Below are 22,566 nucleotides of genomic sequence, written 5' to 3'. Positions count from 1 at the left end.
TTAAATCAAATAATGAGTTGGGGCCTGATGTCCTTTTCAAAAAAAAAAAAAAAAAATTATAAATCAGCGGGCCATGTGTTCTGAATTATAAACTTCTGGCGTAGGTCAACGAGATATTAGGAAGCATTAGTTTGGATGTTTAGTTAAATCACCTGCATAAAATATCAGTTTGTTTGCATGCCTAAACCTTATTATGTGATATATTTTTATGCATCAAATTTATTTTAAACAAAATCTTAATGAAAGGGCTACTGGCCTGTTAAAGTAGGTTATTTCGCGCTCAATCTGTTAACACGTACCAGTATCTCCTAAATCCTAGTACATCACGTTAATTTCTCTTTCATTAATAATGACAACATTTTCCATCTTTCATGAAATATTTAACCCCGAGGGAGCAAAGTAAGCTGTCCACCTCTCCCTTCTGGACCTCTAATCTTCCGTGAGAGAGTGTGGGTATAGTGATAGTAATGCAAGTATGCTCTCGTCACAGATAAAAAAATGTGGGTGGGTTAAATATTGCTCCTATCTTCATTTTTCACAATAATAACTGATCGAGTATTCCTGTAACCCCAGCAATCGTAAAGAAATACCGCTCTTGGACCAAATGTTCATACGACATCATCAAGAGGGAGTAACACTAAACCTATAACCTACAGCTTCCCCCCCACCAAACCAAGTAAACCGGTAATCAACTACAACCAGCATCAGCACAAGTAGACCAGAACTTCAGCAATGGCATAGGCCAAGGAAAACGAACAGAAAGAATACAGCTTCCACTTTTCTGCTAACCAATCTTGGAAGATGATCAGTCTTGGAAACAAGGCATATAGACCAGAGATTTCCATGCTCCCTTGCATAAAAAGTTTGGGGAAATAAATCAGTAAATAAGTAAAAAGTTTGGTGAAAGAAAATCAGTAAAAACCATCGCAGGGAAAATTGAAATGTTGCCCAAAGGAGCCATAAATATATCGGTAGCATTTACAGTTGACATACTAAGACAGACCACGTTGTCCATAAACCTGAGTTTCATATGGTTTAATAAAATTATAACAAACACACTCATTAATGTTAGATACGTAAGTGCAAAATTTACAGATACTGGTTTTCTTGAACATCCAGCACCTTCTTCTACACTCCAAAAAATAGGAAAAATGCACCCACACTCTAATCATCACAGAAAAGCCAAGTCAGGCTAATTTATTAAATACCTGACTAACAAGCGCAAGCAAGCCCCACCTCAATTCTGTTTGTCAAGGGCCTAGGCCTCAGGATATCAACCGGAAAGCAAAGCTCCGTCAAGGAACAGAAGCTTCAGTAACCACGGAATCTGCATTTTCATAGAGCAGAATTCAAATGTGCACATCGTTTCAGGCTGATGCATGGGCAAGTGTTCGACTTGAATGCTGGAGAACAATTTCCTTATTCAAGCTTTATATTGAAGCTTCCAGCTGGTGGTGTTCAAGATTCCTGAGCACTATCCTCGCAAAAATTTTCGCTTCAATAGGAGCTGTTGCAGCTGCAGCAGCAGCACGTAGGACCCGTGCTGCCCCAGCTTTCTGCAAGAGGCCTGCATGGTGCACCGCATGCCTGCCTCCTGGAATGGTGAACTGCATTTACGAATAAATAGTAAATAAGATGGCGATACAATATTTGTCAGGGAAAAAAGTTGGACCAATTGTGTATTCAGTTGAAATAAGAATGGATATGGACGACTCCAAATTATAATCTTCATAAAGGACTCTAAATAAATGAAAACTCTGCACAAACTTCCATATAAAAAATCAAGACTTCCGGAGAGTGAAGAAAAAGGTAAAATTCCTAGAATAGAATATACTCTCTCATGGACAGTATTACAAAGATTTCACTTGAAGTTTCAAATTTCAAACTTCGACTTCTGTATAAGTTTTATGTAATGAATATAACACCAAATGAAGGCAAAGATTTAGCAAGCAATAGCGATCTTGTTGCTGTCACATTATACCAAGAGATGATTTAAGAAGGATCAAGTCACCATAAATAGATAATATTCCATGCAAATGAAGGATTTCCAAGCAAGGGTAGCATTGATACCCAATTGCATCAATAACTTGACCTTAGATATTTTTAATTCTAATATATCTTGAAATATAAAGATATAAATACACGTGCTTATCAGGCTATAACATGGGCAAGGAGGAAAATTTTAAATGGAAGGTTTGTTTATCTGCGGAAAAAAGCAAAATCACAAGCTGCTATATGACAAAAATAGGTGACAAGAATGACAGACAAATTTACCTGAAGAAGAGCAAAAGCTGCACAGGCTCGAAGAATGGATGATGGGTTTCGAAGCATGGCAACAAATCTCCCAATCTCGGCTCTACTGAAAAGCAGGTTAAGCAAAATTTTATGTTACATTAGGAAAGCTCTCCTCTTTCTTCACGAATATTAATATCATCCATATGAGGATCAAAGACAAAAAATGCAAATTAAGGTGGCACCTAATATAGAGTACACAGGTACACATAGTTTGAGGAAACAACCCACAAATATCATCACTTGAAACTCTAGGTTCACAATAGATTAAGTCAAAGCAACTTTGAAAAATGTACCACTATTGAAAAAATAAAAAACTTGAAAAGGGTAAACAACTGAGCTCATCATGTCTATGTGGGATTGACTTTATGGATCAATCAAAGTACAACCAATCAGAATTTGAGAATAAAACATAATACGTGCTAGTCTTGAATCCCAAGTCTATGAAGTTGTGCCCAATTTTTTGGACAAGCCTACCAAGAGATAGAGAGGCCCCACTATCAGGCCAGGAAAACTACCTCCCTGATTACACATTTTAAGTTCATGCAACCAGGAGCAACCCATCAAGGTTCCTATACAAAATTTTAGAAGGAAATTTTGTGAAAGGTAAATTTATACAATGTGTTTATATTACAAAAGATGGCATACCATTTCAGGAAAGGCACTTTTCAAGTATACAATCTCTAATACCAACTAGTGGCAACCTATATTCACATCATATGAACTGAATATTATTCATTCAGACTTCATTAGAACTTTGCATTTAGTAACAAAAAAGAAGATGTAATAAACCTGCATCTCAGATGTCCTGCTTCTTGTATGCGCGCTGCTTCAGCTATTTGTGCCAAGGCTGCAGGAGCCGAAGATGCTGCAGCCATGGAGAAGAGTTGTGGCTCTGAAAAAGTCAGCACAAAAGCTTCGATATGCTTCAATGCCATCCTTCTAGCACCATCAAAGTTAACACTCTTTGAAGCACCTTCTAATGACGACCCAACCAATGCAACCTCATCCATTCTGTGAATAAAAAGTAAAATTTTAGAGAACAAGACAGCAACATCAAATAGTTCTACCAGAACTTCAGAAACACAAAGTATTAATGTGACACTAGATTTTGTACCAAAACAAGCTCAAAGAAAGAACTATAATTCACTTGGGACACGATTCAAACATCAGGAAAGAGGGGGAAATACTATTATCTTTCCTTTTTGTTTTTTTATTTTCATTCTTCTTAGCTTGGTCCGCAGCAATCTGTAGCATTTAAATTGTTTTTCTGTTCCAGCAAGAATATATGTCGCACTAATAATTGCACTAAATCAGATGCTTAATGCCAGCATTTCCTTATTCTACAAAACATGCTCCATCAACTTCACTGACAAGAATAATAATTGCACTAAATGGGATGTTCAAATGTGTCACATTTCTGTTCAAATGAAGATTTTGGAGAATCAAGAAAGGAAAAATGAAGTACTTACAACAAGTATTTAAAAGGAAACAAGAAACAAATAGACCATAACCAAGAGCTAGTCTCTATGCAGTTTGCGGACAGCATCCCTTAATGCATGCTAGTTTTGAATTTCCTATTGAACCACCCCTATTTAGGCATGGAAGAGTGTAGCAAGATTGAGAACATCAAAAATAGATCTATTCAAGGTGTTGTAGTACTTCCCTCTTGTCATGGTATGATTAGTATCAACTCCAGCCCTTGACCTTTCACCTCAAGATTATTGAAGTTGACACATAGTTTTCAAATTTCCTCTTGGACCACCCTATTTAGGCATGGAAGAGTAGCAACAATGAGAACATCAAGATTACATCTATTTGAGGAATCACAAGCATTCATCTTATCAGAGAAAAATTAGTGTCATCTCCAGCCCTCCAACACATCTTTCATCTCAAGATTATTGAATTTTTTCTTTTTTTTTGAGTTTTGACAACAGGATGAAAGGTCTTGAACTGCCCTACAATTATGCAACCGAACTGCAGCTAGCAATGGAATACATCGTGTCTCAAAACTGCCTTTGACCTCTAGTTTGACATTCTACCCAGCAACTTCCCAAAGCCACCTTATTAAATACTATAATTTCAAAATTTTTGTAATTTAAACAGGGGTTCCTCTTTTGATGTTTACATCCTTTAAGTATTGAAGCTTAATCATGAGAACAAAAATAGTGTATCCAATTCCAATCATTGCCACTTTGATCTACCACTCAGAAGCAAAGTCCCAGCATTTCTAGTTCTCAAAGTCTATCTTGTGCTACATCCCTGTTTCCTATTTTGTAGGGCAATGGTCAAAGGTCAATTTAGAAAGAACATATTGCAGCATGAGAAAGTAATCCTAATGACAAAAAACTACTTGAATCACAAATGACTGGACAAATTTGGTTTATCACCAAGGGTAAGATAATTTCAAGTGAACAATCAAAAAGTTACACATCCCTCTAGGGAGTAATAGCAACCCAGTAAGTTGCAAAGTCTGGGCATTCATTGAATATTAGCAACTAATGTAACATAGTATAGCAAGTTTTGTTCCTGATCAATCATGAGGAGACAGATCCTTCAAACGGAGGGTGAATATACTAGGCAGTCAACTGCCTATAAAACAAGGGTGTCCACAATGAAAACAAAATGGAAGTTCCATGATTTAAGTAAAGGGTTCATTCCAAATAAGACCCTCACTAAGTCCTACATAAACAAATACGGGAGACAGTTCTAACCAACCACCCTCCCAGATCAGAGCCATGACTTGGATTTAGGCAGCGCTGTAGTAGATCTATAGTCTGAAGCACTCACTGCTAATATGTGACCTCCACAAGCATACTATAACTGGTGGGCAAATAGAAGATCAAAATAAAAAGAGGGGTGACCATTAGTGAATTTTGAAATCTGTCTAATTTTAAACGGCAACCCATCCAAGGCCTGGAAGAACATGGTAGACTAAAACCCGGACAACTATAGTTAGCCAAATTAGTCAAAACATTCCAAAAGATCATTAGTTATGTCCATTGACTGAAGATTTCTGACAAAAAGTTGCTATTTGCCTAAACTTAAGAGTGCAGTTGGCGAGGAAATAGACAGAAGAAACAAGTTGACACTTAAGTACTTGATACATGTGATTTCAGGCATATGGTGTGATGTCCCTGAAGACAACCAGAAAATATAGATTATCATCAATTCCCACAAGTTATTTGGTGCAGAATTAAGATATGAAACCTGAGTCAACTGACCACTGAATACTTGCTCAGATGGTATCACCCCTTGCCGCATGGGCAGGGGGGCAGGTGTTTGATTTCAGTAGGAGTCAGTCCTTTAGGTTGGAATTGGTATATGATAGAAAAGGAGGGATTAAACCCTCCTAATCTCAAAAAATAGAAAAGAGAAAAAGAAGAAAAAAGGAACCTGATTCAACTGCTGCAAAGAACATACTCGGCTTGCCTTCAATCACTGTCACAGGTGGCATAATACCTCGATTAGAATATTAATGAAACAAATGTCTTTATTTCTGAACAAAATGTTCTGCATAAAGCAACATCCCTCTATCCTCACAATCACATGACAAATAATCATCCTAGTCAAGAAGAACGGACTCAAGGGACAGCAAGACAGATGCTATAATCTTACATTGCACATTTCATATATATAAAATATGACTTACCTTAGGACTTCTATTATTTTCGCATTAGAATTTAGTATATCCAATCAAGAAGAAGAAAAATGAGTGATCTAGGAACGGGCAAATTTTGCTTAAATACATAATATGCATACCCCAAACAAGATTCTACCATGGACCATCGTACCGCCCCAAACCGGAGCATACAATACTGTACCGGATCGGAACCAGTACAAAACTCATATTCGGGTTGGTATAAGACCTGTATCGCCCCATGCCAAGACGAACCAAGGTACGTACCGACCCATACTGAGGCATACCAATATAAAAAGTAAGAAAATGGTTTGAGAGCTGTTTCGGTACGGAGTGCGCACCCTAGCTTATCGTACTAACTTATGGGTATGATACCTAGTATCAAGATTGCGAACCTTGGTTCTACCTACTAGCCATTTCTTGACAGCTGCGACAATATAGACAAATTAATTTCGAATGATCACCATGCTGAAGCAACAAAGTGGGGTCTTTTAAGTATTAATTCCATGCCTAACAAAATCAATTATCAAGCAACCTCTAATGTGAATATGTTGCATCAAAATCAATACGAGCAATTCATATCAGAAAATACTGGCTTAAATGATGGCCTAAATGAAATTGACACTCAAAACTCAAAAGTATGCCCCACTAGAAGCCCACAAACAAGATGTGCCTAGGATGAAATATACAATTTTGCACCTTCCATCAAACATGTAAGCAAGCGCCAATGCAGCCATAAAACGAGCCATTTTTGATCCTGATGATGCACAGAGGTGTACAAGGGCCGGAACTCCCCCTTCTTCAACTATGCGAAGAGCATTGCCAGAATTAAAAGCAAGATTCCAAAGTGCACCAGCAGCAGTCTCATGAACATCCTGTATAATAACGAAGTACAAACTCATCAATATGATCAATACTGTTGAAACACTATATTGTTACATTTATAGATTCTGCGTGCCAGCCTTTACTGATAAAGCTAAAAGCAGTTCCAGATATAGGCAAGATATGAATAATTCCATAGGTGTTCCTATTCAGTTTACACTCAGAAATAGGATGGGTCAAAAGTTGTCCACCAACAGTTAAAACATCACAATTGGATGTAGATAAATTGATTGCATAAACGATGGTCCCTCTTCTATTTATAGTTCGGCATTCAAGAATCAAAAATGTCTTCACATGGGACCATCTGCAATTTTAAGAACCATTAGCTTAATACAAAGGAATAAACATCTGCACAGGTTACATTTGCAGTACAACGTAAAGACAGGGCATGAAGCCAGGTGCATTCCAACAGATAGTTAAGGCATTCCTTCCTTGGATAAGCAAAGATGATTGGCATAAATTCCCACTGGACCCATTACACCTACTCTAATGTGTGACAATCCATTACAGCTGCATGCCAAACATGATTTTTCCAAAGTTTATGCTACACAGATCAAACCATTGTAACATTTCAAATTTTATACTAGAAATTATGTGATTTAGTTGTCATACAAGTATATATATACAGCCATATGAAGTCATTAGACTGACAGATTTGTCCATTTGTATCTCAATAAGTAATGCAGATCCAATAATCAGGTGTGATTTCTATTGTTTATAAGTTGTCAATACAGAAAATTTATGTTGACCAACAAGTAGTATTGATCTAGATCCACAGAGATAAGAGACAATTAGCAGCAATATAAACATCAGTAATTCACTGAACTATGCAAAGTGCAAATTTATTAAGATGTAAATCAACCTCTGAACTTTACCAGATTAGCGACCCTACAACTTGCGTGTATGAACACTTGCAGTATGGAATTAGAAGGGAAAAAAAAAACTATTTTCAAATTCTAAGCAACAAGAAGCAAGCAGTAATGATAGAGGAGGACCAACATATATGATTTACTGTATGCAATGAATCACCAGCAACAAGGTTAATGAATGTTTATACACGAGACTGTAATGCTTAAATGACAAACTTGATTTTTGTTTATGCTGACCGCCATACTGTCATGCTGATTATATAGATTGTATTTCTTCTCAACATAAACAAGTGATAAGGTTTCAGCTGCACGCAATATATGGCACTTCCAGATGTAGCAACAGGCTTTATGAATTTTAGATATCTTAAACCATCATTATCATGCATTTTCTCAGCTATTTGGGATCATTTTTATGTATTAAGATGCAAGTTTTCTGGATACCCAAAGAATATTTCCCACCATCAAGCTTCATCCCAGCTATCTGGAGGGGCTTTAAGTCTCCTTTGCCAATGATTCTTGTAAAGGTTAACTCTAGTCCAGATTTTTGAGATATCGAACTAAATAATTATGCGTATAATCTGAAGCACGAAAGTATAAAAGAAAAAAGACCCAACATAAAAGGTATCTAGATATCAAATATGACAGCTTTTAGAATCCTACCTTCGTATCCTAATAAGGTGAAGTGAAGCTTTATTTGTTGAGACTTGAGAACAATTAAAATCTTATGTTAAAAAAAAATCTTCAAGCTTTCATTGGCTTTACAACAAAACAAATCAAAACTTACTTCAGCATCTGACCGTGCCAATGTAATTAGAGGTGCAACACCACCTTCTCGTCCGATGGCAATGCTGAAAACCAAAAAAGTTGTGCATTAGCGATAAATCATATTAAAGAAAGATATAATAAAATAACTAATACAAGAGATCAGAAAATTTCAAATTTTAATTTATCAATTTAGCTCAAATGCTCAATTATTAGCCTATACAAGTATTTCTTTATGATAAACTGCTTCCATGATCATCAGTCAGTTTAGCAGAGTATTATCAAATGAAGTAATTTAAAAAAAATAAAAAGCTTTAATTAGGTAAATTACTGTGGAAAGTATGGAGACATGATCATGACATTTATAACCTACAGAGAAAATAATTTTGAAATTTACCGGCTGTAAGCCAGCATCCCTATGTACTGAAATCATTTCTCCAGGTTATTATTTGGCTGGTAGGTTTTAAAAATTTGTTCACAAACTTCTAAGTTGGTGATGATAAAGGTATCTTCCGCTTTCTTTATTGAAATCCAATGATTGAATTTTTCTATGTGATAATGCAGAATTGGAGTGGTAGCTTAAATCCAAAGATTGAATCTCTTTGGTAAAACTTCTTTGGTACACCATGAAGCATAGAAGCTTACACGTCCAAGATGAAGACATTGAGAAGTTTTCCAACATTCTTAGACAACCATGAGATATCAGATTACTGAATTTGTACTTCTGGTCAAAAACTTACAGACTCATATAAGACAAATATGGCAATTACCTAGTAGAATGTCAATTTATGTTTCGATAATTATTAAATGCAAGTGGCACAAACATTATTTAAGAAGTTTCTGGCTTATCTTAGACCCATAAAGCATTTAATGCCCACAAGATTCAGCAGATGCATGTTTCAGCATTATAAACTCTGGTATGCATATCCTAAATATTCACTTTAATATCATTTGATCCTTTTTTTAGAAAATGATATTAAAATCTAGAAGGTGTTGCAGTTTCTTTTGATTTTATCATTAAAATCTAGAATGCTGGATTAGATGTTCTCATTAGGCTTAAAACCAGAAAGATATACAAATAGTTGCATACAGAAAATGTCACATAAGTTGACGCCATGATAAAGGGTGCATATGCAGCTACCATTTACTACAAAATACAAATACTGTATAGAAAACAGTAGATATATGCATGGAATAAAAGAATAATGTAGATAGACAACATGGCTTCCTTAAAATTTCAACTAGGCCGGATCATAACCATGAAAAAGAATGAACAACTATGCAACACACAAGTCCATTGGGCATGAAGAAATAATATCAATAAGCTAGAATAGCAGCATTGGTATGATTATGCATGTAGAAGTGCCAAAGGTGTAAAGGAGGAGCAATGGTGATGCTTGAGATACCTGTTAACCAAAGATAGTTACAAACCAAAGCATCAACATAGCTGACGAGTAAAAGTAGATGACGATCCATGTCCATGTAAAGTAATCAAATTAGGGTTCACTATGGGAAGTTAGAACAACTAGTGCCAGCAACCATAATAGCAAGTTCAACCATAGAAGCAGTAAACTGAAATTTCTGCATCTTAAGTTCAATATTGCCAAGGGAATCATATGAACTTGAACTCGAAGATGATTTTCCACATTCATCCAGCATAGCATTTGCCAAAAACTTAATCAAATCCCTATGCCTTTCTCCTCAAATGTGAATGTTTTGAATCACCCATAGGTGGTGTAATCAGTATGCTAAAACACTTTGAGCTATTTAAAGGTTTATTAAACTTCAGTTGTTTCACTTGTTAATATTGCCCTTACAATTTAATAAACCTCTGTAAAACTATTACTTTCACCCAATTCATGCATCTTTTCCCATCCATGAACAAACCTACTGCTAAGGAAACTTTCTTCCACTTTGAAGCGAACTCCAAGACTGATCAGGAAGTTTGGAGAAACATCTCGTAGCTAATGAATATATGTTCAAAAGACATGGTTATCTTATATAGTTGCCTTTCAGTGAAAATCAGGTTATTTTCTCAGTCACTTCAAAAGCTCCCCATTATTGTTATTTAACTTGGCACCTCATCTGTTATGGAGCCATTTTACTCACAGGGTTAGTATGAAATGTTTCACAATCTATCATCAATTGAAAAAATGATATCAATATGAAAGAATTCCATGATCAGTTCTCAATATTCTTACAATACTCACTAGAGAGCTGAAGCAGCTATTGCAATAAGCATGATGATAACGATTACCTATTAGCCTCTGATACTGACAATCCCCACAAAGCACCTGCAGCCCTCTCTTGGAGTCCTTGAGAAGCATTTGAACATCCTTGTGCAAGAGCTACCTATATAATCAAACAAGACAATGATATTTAACTGTTCAAAAGGTTTAAACAGTAAAAGAAATATATAAAAACTACCCACATGAATGGAAAAAAGCCAAGGGGTTGACAATCTTTAGAGAGAGAAAGATATATCAGATAAAGGTATAGGCTTTAAACCACCCTCTACCACAATTTTACCTCAGCAAGCCAATCAGTCAAGTTCCCTCGCTAATGTATACAAACAACTAACATGTTATATTACATGAAATTGAAACCTCAAGTTTCTCTAGCTATAATATCTAGATAAGCAAAAAGAGAGAAGCAGCAAGGGAGAGACCTATCTTTGATTAAGTTCAGCGAAGCACTTTGCGAAGTGCAAAGCAACTTTTATAAATTGATGAAATCAAAAAACAAACAGAAAAAAAAAAGATCAAAGGAATCTTCCTGTACCAGCTCTTGATGCCAATTCTAACACCACTATTCTATATCCAATTTTGAAAAACAAGGATCCCAGCAAAAGCAGGTGTAAATACAGAGGATAGATTTTAGGGTCCAAACAGCTTAATACATATGTACGTACATACATACATATCGATGTATATATACACATGTATATAAATATTTACATATATAGGGCTCTGTTACATGAAAAAGGGTGAGATTTGAAAGACGTTAAATTCAAAAGTTAGCACGTAAATATCTTTATTGAAATTCTTGCAACCAAAGCAAAAGAAAAGCATCACAATAAGTCAAAGAGGAACAAGCATTTTAGCCTAACAAGACAAGGCATATTAGCATGAAGATTTCAAAGGAGACACATGAAGAACCTGTCAAACACTCTCTTGAAGGGTTTGAGCCTCATCCAACCATACTAGTCAGGGCAAGGCTTTTTAAAATGCTCTCAGGCTTATATAATTTCGGGACTCAGGAATACCACAAAAGGACTTATGTGAGTCACATACCACATGCCTCATGATACCATCTAAGAGAGCCACATGCGCTAGTCAACTATTTTCAATACCATTGAGAAAGAAGGGATGGTACCTATTTCTTTTTTGAATGACACTGCCAAGAAACTAGAGCAAAAAATTAGCTATGTTAGACTACCCTATTATGCCCTTTAAGCTCTCCACAGAGTCACAAACACTGTCAACTAGCAGCCCTTCAAGCTCTGTGCAAAAACATAAGCAAATAGAAATATCAAATGTGCCTAGGTGTTTTAGGATCTTATGCAGCCTACTTGGTTTGGGCACACTGCTCAAGCGAGTGCCCACATAGTTAGGGGTCCCAGCCTATGTGGCTTAAGGCTATGGCAGATCAAGTACGGATTACTGGGTTTGCTTAGGGATGAAAATGGGTAGCATATGGATTGGATATCAGGATATCCATATCCATGTCCTTTTTTATTTGGTGAATTCAGGTAGAGATACAGATATAATGGGATGCTAAAATTCATATTCATATTTGTTTAAACAGGGAAAGATATAAATTGTATAACAAAAGTACGGATAGAATCAGAGATATAAATGCATATATAAATCAGATAGTTAAAGTTTATGAACCACCAAATGAAAGCTATCTCTATATGGAAGATAAATTAAGTTAATGTTATGTTAATATTGTCAATTATTTCCCTAAAAAGTATATAAAAGCTATATAACATTAAGTAGGATTGTAAACAAAATTAGATATTTTGATACAGCTCAGATAATTGTCTATCCATATTCATATTCATTTTTCTTTGATAGATATTGATATGGATATGGATATTAGTTAGATGCTCAAATTTGTATCCATGGCCGGATCGATATGGATATAAAAACGGATCAGGCCGAATATTATAGACTCCTCTTCCACCCCTAGGTTTGCTCCAGTACTAGGTTTGGTCAAGGTGTTATGGAAAGGAAGGTCAAGGAATTATTCTACCTTTCTGCTTCTACTCATGGAGAAAAGACAAGTTAATACTTCATACACATGCACATATATGTGTGTTATGTAGAGAGAGAGAGACTGAGAGAAATGAATAAAAGAACAATCAGTGCCAAGTCTTGCAGTATCGATATTGGTATCTATACTGGTACCTCATAAATTCAATAAGGTAGCGTCCAAGTACCTTATCAATAGGGTAAAGTATGGCTAGTACAGACCCATATGTGCTGGTACTCAACTCATTGAGTAGCGCTATCATATCGAGTAATCCGTGAGCAATAGATCACCACAAACATTTTCCCTTCTTTCCCTTTTCTTTTTTCTGCAAGTTTTTCCACTTTTTTATTCTAAAATAGTTTTTTCTTCTTTTGTTTTTGAACAAGATGCATAGCTTTATAAACAAATGCTATGACAAAGCACAAGTTGTTATAATAATCTCAAAGCTCAAAATGAAATCACATTCATATAGTATGCATAACTTTCGCAAAAGCAAGACTGCATAGCACATAAACAATGGATATTGAACAAGTGCTCATGTCAAAATAAATAAGTAAATGAAATAAAAAGGACGTACCAAGGCTTCAACCCCACCAGCTGCAGCAATTGCTTCTCGGTTTCTATCATCAAAAGATAAGTTCCACAAAGCACCAGCAGCTTCTTGTCTGGTTAATTTTATGAATGGAAGTGAATATTGACTTAATTTCTTGACATGCATAAATAATATGCAAGTAAAAAAAAAAGAAAACGAAGTTTAAGCATGAAGCACATGTCATTCAACAATATTAATAAACAAATTATCTTCAAGTACGAGAAGTTTCAATTCATCTCTATCAAATGGTGATGGAAGTTGCCGCAACTGTTTAGCGTTCACAAGTAAAGGAACAAGAAAAGAAGTTGCCCTTTCAGATTTAATGTTATTGTGATGGCAAATCAAGCCAATCTTCCACATTAAACAAGATTTAACATCAAAGCAAAATGCATTAGTTTGTTGGAGCTGACAAATCCTCAATTAAAAAAGGATGGTAATATATCACAATTACTTTCTAAAAGAACAATTACCTTACACCTTCATTTTGAGAACAAGTTAGCTGCACCAATGCCTCAAGTGCACCTGCCTCTTGACCAACGGCAGCATTATTACTGTTGCTATCTCCATGAGCAGCCAGATTAGCTAAAGCTCGAGCAGCCTGGAGAGTAGAGAGGAGAATGAGGAAAAGGACAAATAAGCAGCACTGCAGCAAAGAATCATGTACTACTAAAAGGGATGAGTTCAAACTAAGTGGGAAAGAGGGAGATTGTCACAGACAAAGCTTGCAAGAAATTTTCATATAAAGAGCATCTAAATCATTAACTTAATGCCATCCACTCCCAACATTAAATTACCAAATTGCTGCAAAAACTCCAACTTGATGTTGGTCATATTCTAAGCGTGTAAGCACAAAGAGACTTGGAGGACAATTTCTAATGGAATGTAATTTTAGAATAACATTTCTGCTTAAACTAAAATCTGAAAGAAACATGAATTAGTACATGTTCCGTTCTCCATACACCTGTGCTTGAACAAGAACCCATGTGAATCACTTCAATGGCGAATGAATAAAGGTTTTATGCTCAGTTGATATCTCAGCCAAGATATCAGTTTGTATCATTCTCAGGCAGTCAACATATGATACAACCTATATCTCACTCCCCATTATATCAGCCAAAATGAATCGATATGATTTTTCCTACACTGTTTTTTATTTCAGAATTGTAAATTACTTTTTTAGAATATTAAATATTCAAATGAATAACACTAATACCAGCCAAGATACCAATATCTCAGTTCCTACAATTTTAATTAAGATCTCAGAAATCCCAGTTCTTTCTCAATTTCCTAATATTCCATCTCAGCCAATATAATAAGAAGATCTTAATTCATCTTAGAGTATCAGCCTCCTACCAACATACCCGAGATCTCTGTAATTAAATAGCTTGGATAAATATATTAATCAAGATAGACAAAAGTAACATTGAAATAGAAAAAAGGACAATAAAGGTGAAAACACATGCTCTTTCTTTATCTGTATACATGTGTAAAGTGGTTGTCAGCAAGCAAGTTTTAAAAAAGTGAAATTCAAGCAAAACTGGAAAGGGACAGGGGAGGCGAGCACAGACACCTAATAATTATCAAGGAGATAAATATGTAAGCACAAAATACAAAAAGGTTGCAATAGTGAAAATTTCACAGTGCCCTAGAGTGGCATTTGCCAACAATGACCGAAATCCAAACTACTGAGTGGCATAAAAGAATCAGCCTAACTAAGCTCAACAACTATAAAATTCTTCAGATTCTTTCTAATACAAACTTTCTAACAAACAAAATGTGAAAAAGGCACCAAAGAACTATATATTTCTTGCAATGCAAATGACATGATGTAGCTAAAGGAGCTGCCTCCTGCTTGATTTCCAAATAAAGATTGATTGGCCAAATAAAGTACTAGTTAGTTACACACATCCAACAAATAAAGGATTGTCTTGCCAGATGAAGTGCTTGATTATCCAATGAGCCAAACAAAATCCAGTAACAAGCCTTCCAGCTGCCCTAGGATTCATGAACCAAAGTCAAGAAGAAGAAATGATGACCATTTTTGCTGAAGAACCATCAATAATGTCAGGAATTACAGCTTTGTCATTTTGCATATGCAAATGATGTTCCTTGGCAGAAGTTTGGCTTTCAAGTTTTTCTTAATTTATTTTGGAATTTAAAGGCCTCCAAGAAATCCAAGATTGGCACAGGTTAAAAAATAAAATAAAAGAAGCTGTATAAGCACCTCCTTTTCTACATAGTTGAATAAGAAACCAGTCCAGAGTGATCAGTTCTCAGCCTTCTCTTCTTTCATCCTGGTGTAACCCGAGGTTCTTTTCCAAGGGCATGATGCATTAAGAGCTTTATATCAAGACGTGAAAAAGACATTGGTGCAAATAAGGACACCCTAAAGGCTATGAGAATTTAAAAGAGAGAAGGAAAAAGCAGAAAGTAGGGACCTGATCTCTGAAGCAACCACTCCATTTCCATTTCCACTTGTCCAACCAAAAATTTATCTATATGTTTCATTTTAACTTTGAATTTTTTTCCACATTTAGAAGCTAAAAGACTTCCAGCAATAAACCATTTCCGCATCAAACCTTATAAGATATCAGATAAAAACACTGGAACATCTAGAACAAAGCTACACCAAAAGTTCTCTAGTTGCATATCAAATATCAGCTCGTCTGCAAAAAGGTCAATAACGTGAATAATTTAGAGGAAAGCTAGAGGGCCACGCCTAGCTTTCCCACGCCTATGACCACACGACAGAAAACCAGACTCTCCAGTCTCACAAGTAAACAAGAATTGTTATCCCAAATATACCCTTTATGTCTATGCTGCAACTTCCCTCTCCCATCTCATCTCTCTCCTCCATCTCTCTCCCCTCTTTCAGATGAAACCACCTGAGGGGAGCAAGCAAACCCATCTCTACCCTATCCTGACCGCCCCCTCTATCCTGCATTATTATCTCTTAACCCCTCTCTTACAGAACTCCTTAGATCCTTATACTCTATCCCCTTATCTCTCTTCACATATATCTCCAAAAGGTTCAGGACAGGCATCCATTGGTGCTGTGGACGTGATTTGAGGACTCCTCTTAGAAAGATGGACAGGAGGGGCAACGCAGAAGCATAGACAAGAACGGTGGACAAATGGTAACCACCATGGGCAACCACCACAAGACAAAAGTATGTCGCACATAGAATAGCATAGAGCAATGGTGAATTTCAGATTGCCACGAAATTTGTAGCAGAATGATCAGAAAAGAGACTGAGCATCACTATTGATTCAACGATATGTCACCAAATACGTAAGATTTATATACAAGGTTTTCCTCTTTTTTCATTCAAGCTACCACGATTATCATTCCTCAAGAAGTAGAAACTTTTTAAAAAAGAAAAGAAAAATAATAATTTCTTCTACCATGCCTGCTGCTCTACTTACAATATCAAAAAACAAAATCTCTTTTTCCATGAAAGACATAACAAGAGGGGCACAATAGACGTGGAATGATTCAGAGATATAGAGGTAAAGGGGATAGAGAGAAACAAGTAGATGAGCAATTGAGATCGACATAGATGACCAAGTTCAAGAGGGTAGTATGGGAAATATATTTTCTTCATTTACTCCGAGATATGGTGGAAACTGGACCTTAGCCCCATGAATTCCGACCTAAAATTAGCCAGTCCCCACGTGTGGCAATAGGCATGGGAAAGCTAGGATGTGGCTACCTAGCACTTTCCTTAATAGTTTATTGATCTTCGTCAAGCACCAAATTACCTCCAGTATTGTCTTTTTAACAAACTAATGTGATACCATCAACAACTTACCACAAAAATCAATGTCAATAAGACATAAAGGACACTTAAATAGACCTCTTACCTGTTCTTACAAATATGAGCCAGCTAAAATATTCCCTAAAACCGCAAATGATTGACTTAATGGCATATCCAACGAACTTCAAAAGAAGAAGAATTTACACATACTACTCTACTAGGCTCAAGACATTTAGTAATAACTGCCCAAAAATCTAAATCCATGCTTCTTATATAAACTGCCCATGAACGAAAGCATTAACATCTTCTAACTCATCTCCTTGACTGACCTTGTTTTACATCGACAGATCTGAGCATTCCTTTTCAAAATTATACGTCCAAATGATTATATTCTTCGATTCTGCTTTCTTCAACATGCTAAAGTGGGTCCCTCTAGAGACAACAAGCATTTCTCACTCTTACTGGAAAGCAAGTTCCCATATTTGTAAGTCATTTACTGCATGAAGTTGAAGTATCATGTGATGGCATTGTGCTAGCTTCGCACTAGCAAGGTATGTACGTGTTGTTACTTGGTTAAGGCCTAAGCCTAACACATATCTAACCCCTAGGAATTTTTGGTGTAGCGGTTAGGATCATATCATCTGGCGTTAGAGCCAACTCCGCAACTAAAGGGATGGGGGAGGAGAGTTGCGCTAAAGTGAGTCGCCCATATAAAGGGCTATTTAGTGACTAGAGTGCAACTACCATACTGAAAGGACTACCCGATTGTGCTAGAGTGAAAGGTATCACATGGCAAAGGAATATTTAGATCTGAATGAGAACTGTCAAAGAGTGGGCCACCAAAGACATTATTGTAGAGCATGGTGGTCTGTATGCACCTAGTTAAGACCAAGCCTAATGTGTCTCCAATGCCTAAGCATTTTTGCTGTAATGGTTGGGTTGCAACAAGCCATGTTATGCTAGTACTTGGCACGCATAGACATGCAATAGCACTACAACATGCGGAGCAGTGGCACAGTTGTGCTGCATGCACTAGTAAGGCATCGGTATGCTAGTTTGTGCCAACCAAAGCATGGTAGACATTTTATCTATGATCTGCTGTCCTTTTTCCAACAAAATTTGGCTGAAAAGCAACCAATTATCAACTGTTTTAGACATAACTTGTTTTCACAACCAATGGCACCAATGAAGTACATTCTATACATGTTGAACACAGCTAATTTCTATGTTAAGAAGCATCAAGATTCCAAAATGCTTTGCTAGTTTAATTTATGATACAACTTCAAAGAAATATATAAAGGAATCGATAAAAAAAAAAAAAAAAAACAACCCTTCCCTCATTTTCAACTCTTGTCATCTTCTTCATCCACTTTGATCTCCATCACTGGATGCATTTTAATAGCTATCTAGCTTCCAAAATTTCAAGTATCTTGTAGCTAATCTACAACTTTAAGCTCCATGACACTCTCTTCTCATCTCTTGTGATGTGCACAAGGACTTGCATGCCAACCACCAAATAAAGGAGTTCGAAAAGAACACACTTAAAAAGAATGTCATGGTAAAATAGTGAAAACTTTGTCCATAGTAAGACGAATAGGTTCTTAAAACCTTGTCTTAATATAATTCCACAATTTTTGAAAGAATTGCCTGGCGACAAGTCAAATTCTAAGCTTGCTGACCTTGAGGCATAGTCCTTTATTTTAACATATCACCACCCAGTTCCTCCATTGTCAAGTTGCTTGTATTAAGAAGCAACCTGCCAGTTTTTGACTAAACATGCCATGTCATTTGAACCATATATCATCATAATGGGCATGACATTCAATTTTCCCTCCTTTAAAAGTTGTGACCACTTCTCACTGTAGAAAATTTAAAGATTTTCACCCCTAAATTGGTTCCAAGATCTGATGTTAGTATGGTTACAAGTTCAATATATAGCATATTTTTCAAGTAAACACACTCCAATTTCCCAGAATCATTTACCTAATGGAAGGATGGAGCTTCCATGCAGTAATCAAGTTGACAAGAATATTATGTTAAATTTCAAGCAATTTATCAGAAGAATGACAACTGTCTACATGCCAAATATGAAGTACTGCAAACACCAAATTAGTTTGTGTTCATGTTGTTGCCAATACCGGTTAGTTATTGCTTAATTATGGGCTAAATATCAAATATAGAACAGCGCACTAAATTACAAAACAATGAGAAGATCATGAAGGACGGAAAGAGGAAGACGCCCCTGCGCGAGCTGCAATCAAACTAAAGGGCGTTAGCTAGGCATAAGGGACGTGTTAGCGCTTTACTAATATAATATATAGGGCTTTTCTCGCTTGTTTAGTAAAGTCAAGTTTTTGCTTCGTTCCCATAAAGAGGACGGAACATCAAATATATGAAACACTAAATATAAAGATTTTGACCCTTATTGTCATAAATGAAAGGAGAATTTTTCGTTGTCAAAAATGTAAAAATTTTGACTTTTACATTGGTGCTACAATATTCAGTTCCTATGGTTATCAGCTCGATATAGAGCATGTTTTTGAAGTAAGGACAACTCCAATATCCTAAAGACATTTGCCTTAATGCCGCTGCACAACAGTTAAATTAATAAATAATATATGTTAAATTTAAAGCAATTTACGAGAATAATAACAACTGTATACAGAAAATCTGTATTCCAAATATTGATGACTAGAAGTACCAAATTAATTTGGATTGGTGTTGTTGCCAATACCTGCTAGTTTATTGCTCATTTTACAGCCCAAATGTCAAATACACAACAGTGCACTAAATTGTGGGACAAGGAGAAAGATCTAGAATGAAACAGATCAAATAAATGAATCAATTGACCTAAAAGAAATTTAGATTTTTTTTAAATCTTCTACATTTTGCCTACCTTTATTATGTGGATACAAGCCTCGAAGATGCAGTACAATACTGTTTAACGAAAAAAAAAAGTGGGCCACTAAGACTAAGGAATAAGGATAAAGTCAGTGATACCTGTTCTTGTACTCCCTCAACCTTGCACCACCGAGCAAGCATTACCAAAGCTTGGACACCACCAGCCACTGCAACCTCCAGACTGCATTTGTCATCGGCAGCCAAATTTGCAAGGGCACCAGCAGCACGTTCCTGTTTAAGAATAAATACAAGAAGGCAGGACTTGAGAACATTATCTTCTACTCTAGATAAACCAACCATCACATAAGCACTGGTCATACCAGAACTCCATCTATTCCAGAGTACCATTTGAAAATAAGATCCACCAAAGCTTTTACCCCACCAGCCTCGGCAATGGCCGCCTGAAACAAATCCAATAAATTAGTAACACGTACACCAAGAATGAAAGGTAGTCCTTGCAGCAGAATGAACAGAATGCAAACCTTGTGCTCTTCTCCCACGGAAAGGTTCCAGAGCCCTCCAGCAGCCTCTTCAGCAACCAACCTGTTCATGGATCTCGCCAGATCTGCAAGAATACTGATACCCCCTTCATCAGCAACTGCTTTCGCAACTTTGGTATTTACCGACAAGTTTGCAATGGCCTGGACATTGAAAAGGACCCTTATGTGCAGCTGATAAATCAAGCTACAATATCTGCTAATAATAAGATGGATCAACACAAAATCCAACCTTTGCAGCTTCAGACTGTATGCCCTCCCGGCAAGACTTTGCAAGCTCCAAAAGCAAAGGTATCCCACCATTCCGCATCACCGCCTCTGCCCTCGCTGGGTCAACTGCTGCATTATCATCATCAATGACCACAAATGTAGCAAGCCCAGTCGCCGCTCTCTCTTGCACGTCCGCCTGTGAACTCTTCACCAGGCTCAGCAACAAAGCAGCACCTTGCCTTAACCAAAACTCATCAATGCCATGTGGGTTAGTCTCTGCTATACGAAGCAGTGATTGCGACAGGATCCACTCAATCCAGATCATGATATCATTCAGGTTCTTGTCCTTGTTTTCCCAACTCCTCCATTCCCCGAAGATACCCCGCTCCTTAACCACAGTGCCCTTGAACAAAGAAGCAATCCCTTTGAATATATCACTGAAAAGGCCAAGCAGCACTTTGCCCTTGGTATTGGTAAATGCTGCGGGGTTGTGATTCACTTCCTCCTCGAGTGCGACACAGTTGAGAGCGCACAACACCTTCAAGCTTTTGGACAGGGAGATAAGCCTCGATACGGCACTCGGGGAGACGTCCGTCCTTGAAACATCCAGACCGATCAAGTTTGGGAGCTTGCTCCAGGCAAGGGAGGCCGTAGCCCACTTCAAGTTCCGTGACCCTGCAACGGATAAGAATCTTAGGGACACCACCTTCCCAAGAGCACTCTCATCGATGCTCCCACAATCCAAGAAGGCTATCTCATCCAACTGCGGGCAATGCCGCGCGAAGGCTCCCACTGCCTCTCCGTCAACCTCCCGGATGCCGGAGAGGCGCAGCCTCCTTAACCTCGTGCAGCACATGGCGACATGACGGATAGCATCACTGGTGATTCTCTCGCACGGGTCGGGGCCGATCTGGAGGCTCTCAAGGGCTTCGTGGCGGGCAGCAATCACCGACAGGGTGGCGTCGGTGATGTCGCGGCAGTAGTCCCCTGCGATCTCCTGCAGGCCGCGGGCCTGGAGGTTCATGACGGCGGCGGCAGCATCAGCGCCCCGGAAGCGAAGGCGACGGAGGTGGGAGCACCGGCCGGCGAGGGCGGCGGCGGTGTCAGGGCCGCAGCGGTGGGCACGGAGGTCGAGAGCGGTCCAAAGGCAGGGGGAGGAGCCGAGGAGGCGCCAGGTGCGGCACGTGGAAGCGAGGCTGGCGCGGTCCCGGTAGTTGAGGCAGGAGAAGAGCTGGACCACGGTGTCGTCGGCGAGGCAAGTCCAGTCCACGGCGGCCACCCCAGCACCGTCGCCTCCGCCGCCGCCGCCGCCAGGGCGGAGGATCTCGCAATCCTCGGGGGCCTCAGGGAAGACCGGGGAGATGACGACCTTCTCCTTGTCCTTGGACTGCACGCCGCGCCTCCTCACCCTCCGGCTCATGGCGGCAAAACCCTAATTCGGGACCAAGAAGCGGAAAGAAGATTTGGCGAGCTCCAACGATCTCTAATTCAACAATTCGACGGATTTCTACGAAAATTTTTGAGGGTTTTCATTTGTTTGTACAGGTGAACTCTCTAGGGTTTGTTGGGAGATTGATGGAGGACAAAAAGAATGGAAGAAACGAGGGTTTTTGCGGAAATTGCAGATGGCGTTCTTGAGCTGAGGGATTCGCACGGGCGCTTCGATTTATTTTTATTTTTATTTTTTATCGTTTGGTTTTAATCCTATAAGGAAGGGGAAGTCTATAAGTGAAGGAGGGCGAGGAGCGGAAGAGGGGGAGGGATGGAGAAGGTGGGAGGGATTGGGGTGGGGCGGCGAGGGGATGAAAATGGAACCTCGTAACCATGGATCCGCGTCTCTTCTCCCCCTTGGGTTTCTCTGCTCCAGGAGGAGGAAGAGAAAAAAAAAAGCCGTCTACATATATAT

General features: G+C 38.0%; 1 protein-coding gene across 6 annotated transcripts; it reads right to left on the bottom strand.

Moving 5' to 3' along the window:
- Positions 1–489: 489 nt before the first annotated feature.
- LOC103704656 (protein ARABIDILLO 1-like) lies at positions 490–22,558 on the bottom strand. Of its 6 annotated transcripts, none has more exons than XR_603658.5 (13): positions 20,683–22,533; positions 20,436–20,594; positions 20,274–20,354; positions 20,053–20,184; positions 13,765–13,892; positions 13,280–13,367; positions 10,703–10,797; positions 8,468–8,531; positions 6,632–6,807; positions 3,085–3,306; positions 2,275–2,359; positions 1,209–1,607; positions 490–850 (listed from the first exon to the last, which is right to left on the bottom strand). XR_603658.5 is itself a non-coding variant. In XM_008788037.6 (12 exons), exons 1-12 carry the CDS (start codon positions 22,078–22,080, stop codon positions 1,431–1,433), a joined length of 2,805 nt encoding a protein of 934 aa, XP_008786259.3. In that variant the 5' UTR covers positions 22,081–22,558; the 3' UTR covers positions 943–1,430. The 6 variants fall into 6 exon arrangements, 4 of the variants coding, with proteins under 4 accessions (XP_008786259.3, XP_008786260.3, XP_088579987.2 ...); XR_015988212.2 differs by lacking the exon at positions 490–850 and adding an exon at positions 5,689–5,733 and having other exon boundaries at positions 943–1,607; positions 20,683–22,525; XM_008788037.6 differs by lacking the exon at positions 490–850 and having other exon boundaries at positions 943–1,607; positions 20,683–22,558.
- Between the last annotated feature and the right edge of the window lie 8 nt (positions 22,559–22,566).

This window comes from Phoenix dactylifera, chromosome 6, assembly GCF_051530095.1.
Source record: "Phoenix dactylifera cultivar Ajwa chromosome 6, Ajwa_hap1_PhDact_Kaust_v1.1, whole genome shotgun sequence".
Lineage (NCBI taxonomy): Eukaryota > Viridiplantae > Streptophyta > Magnoliopsida > Arecales > Arecaceae > Phoenix > Phoenix dactylifera.
This window is presented reverse-complemented; position numbering and strand designations above follow the sequence as displayed.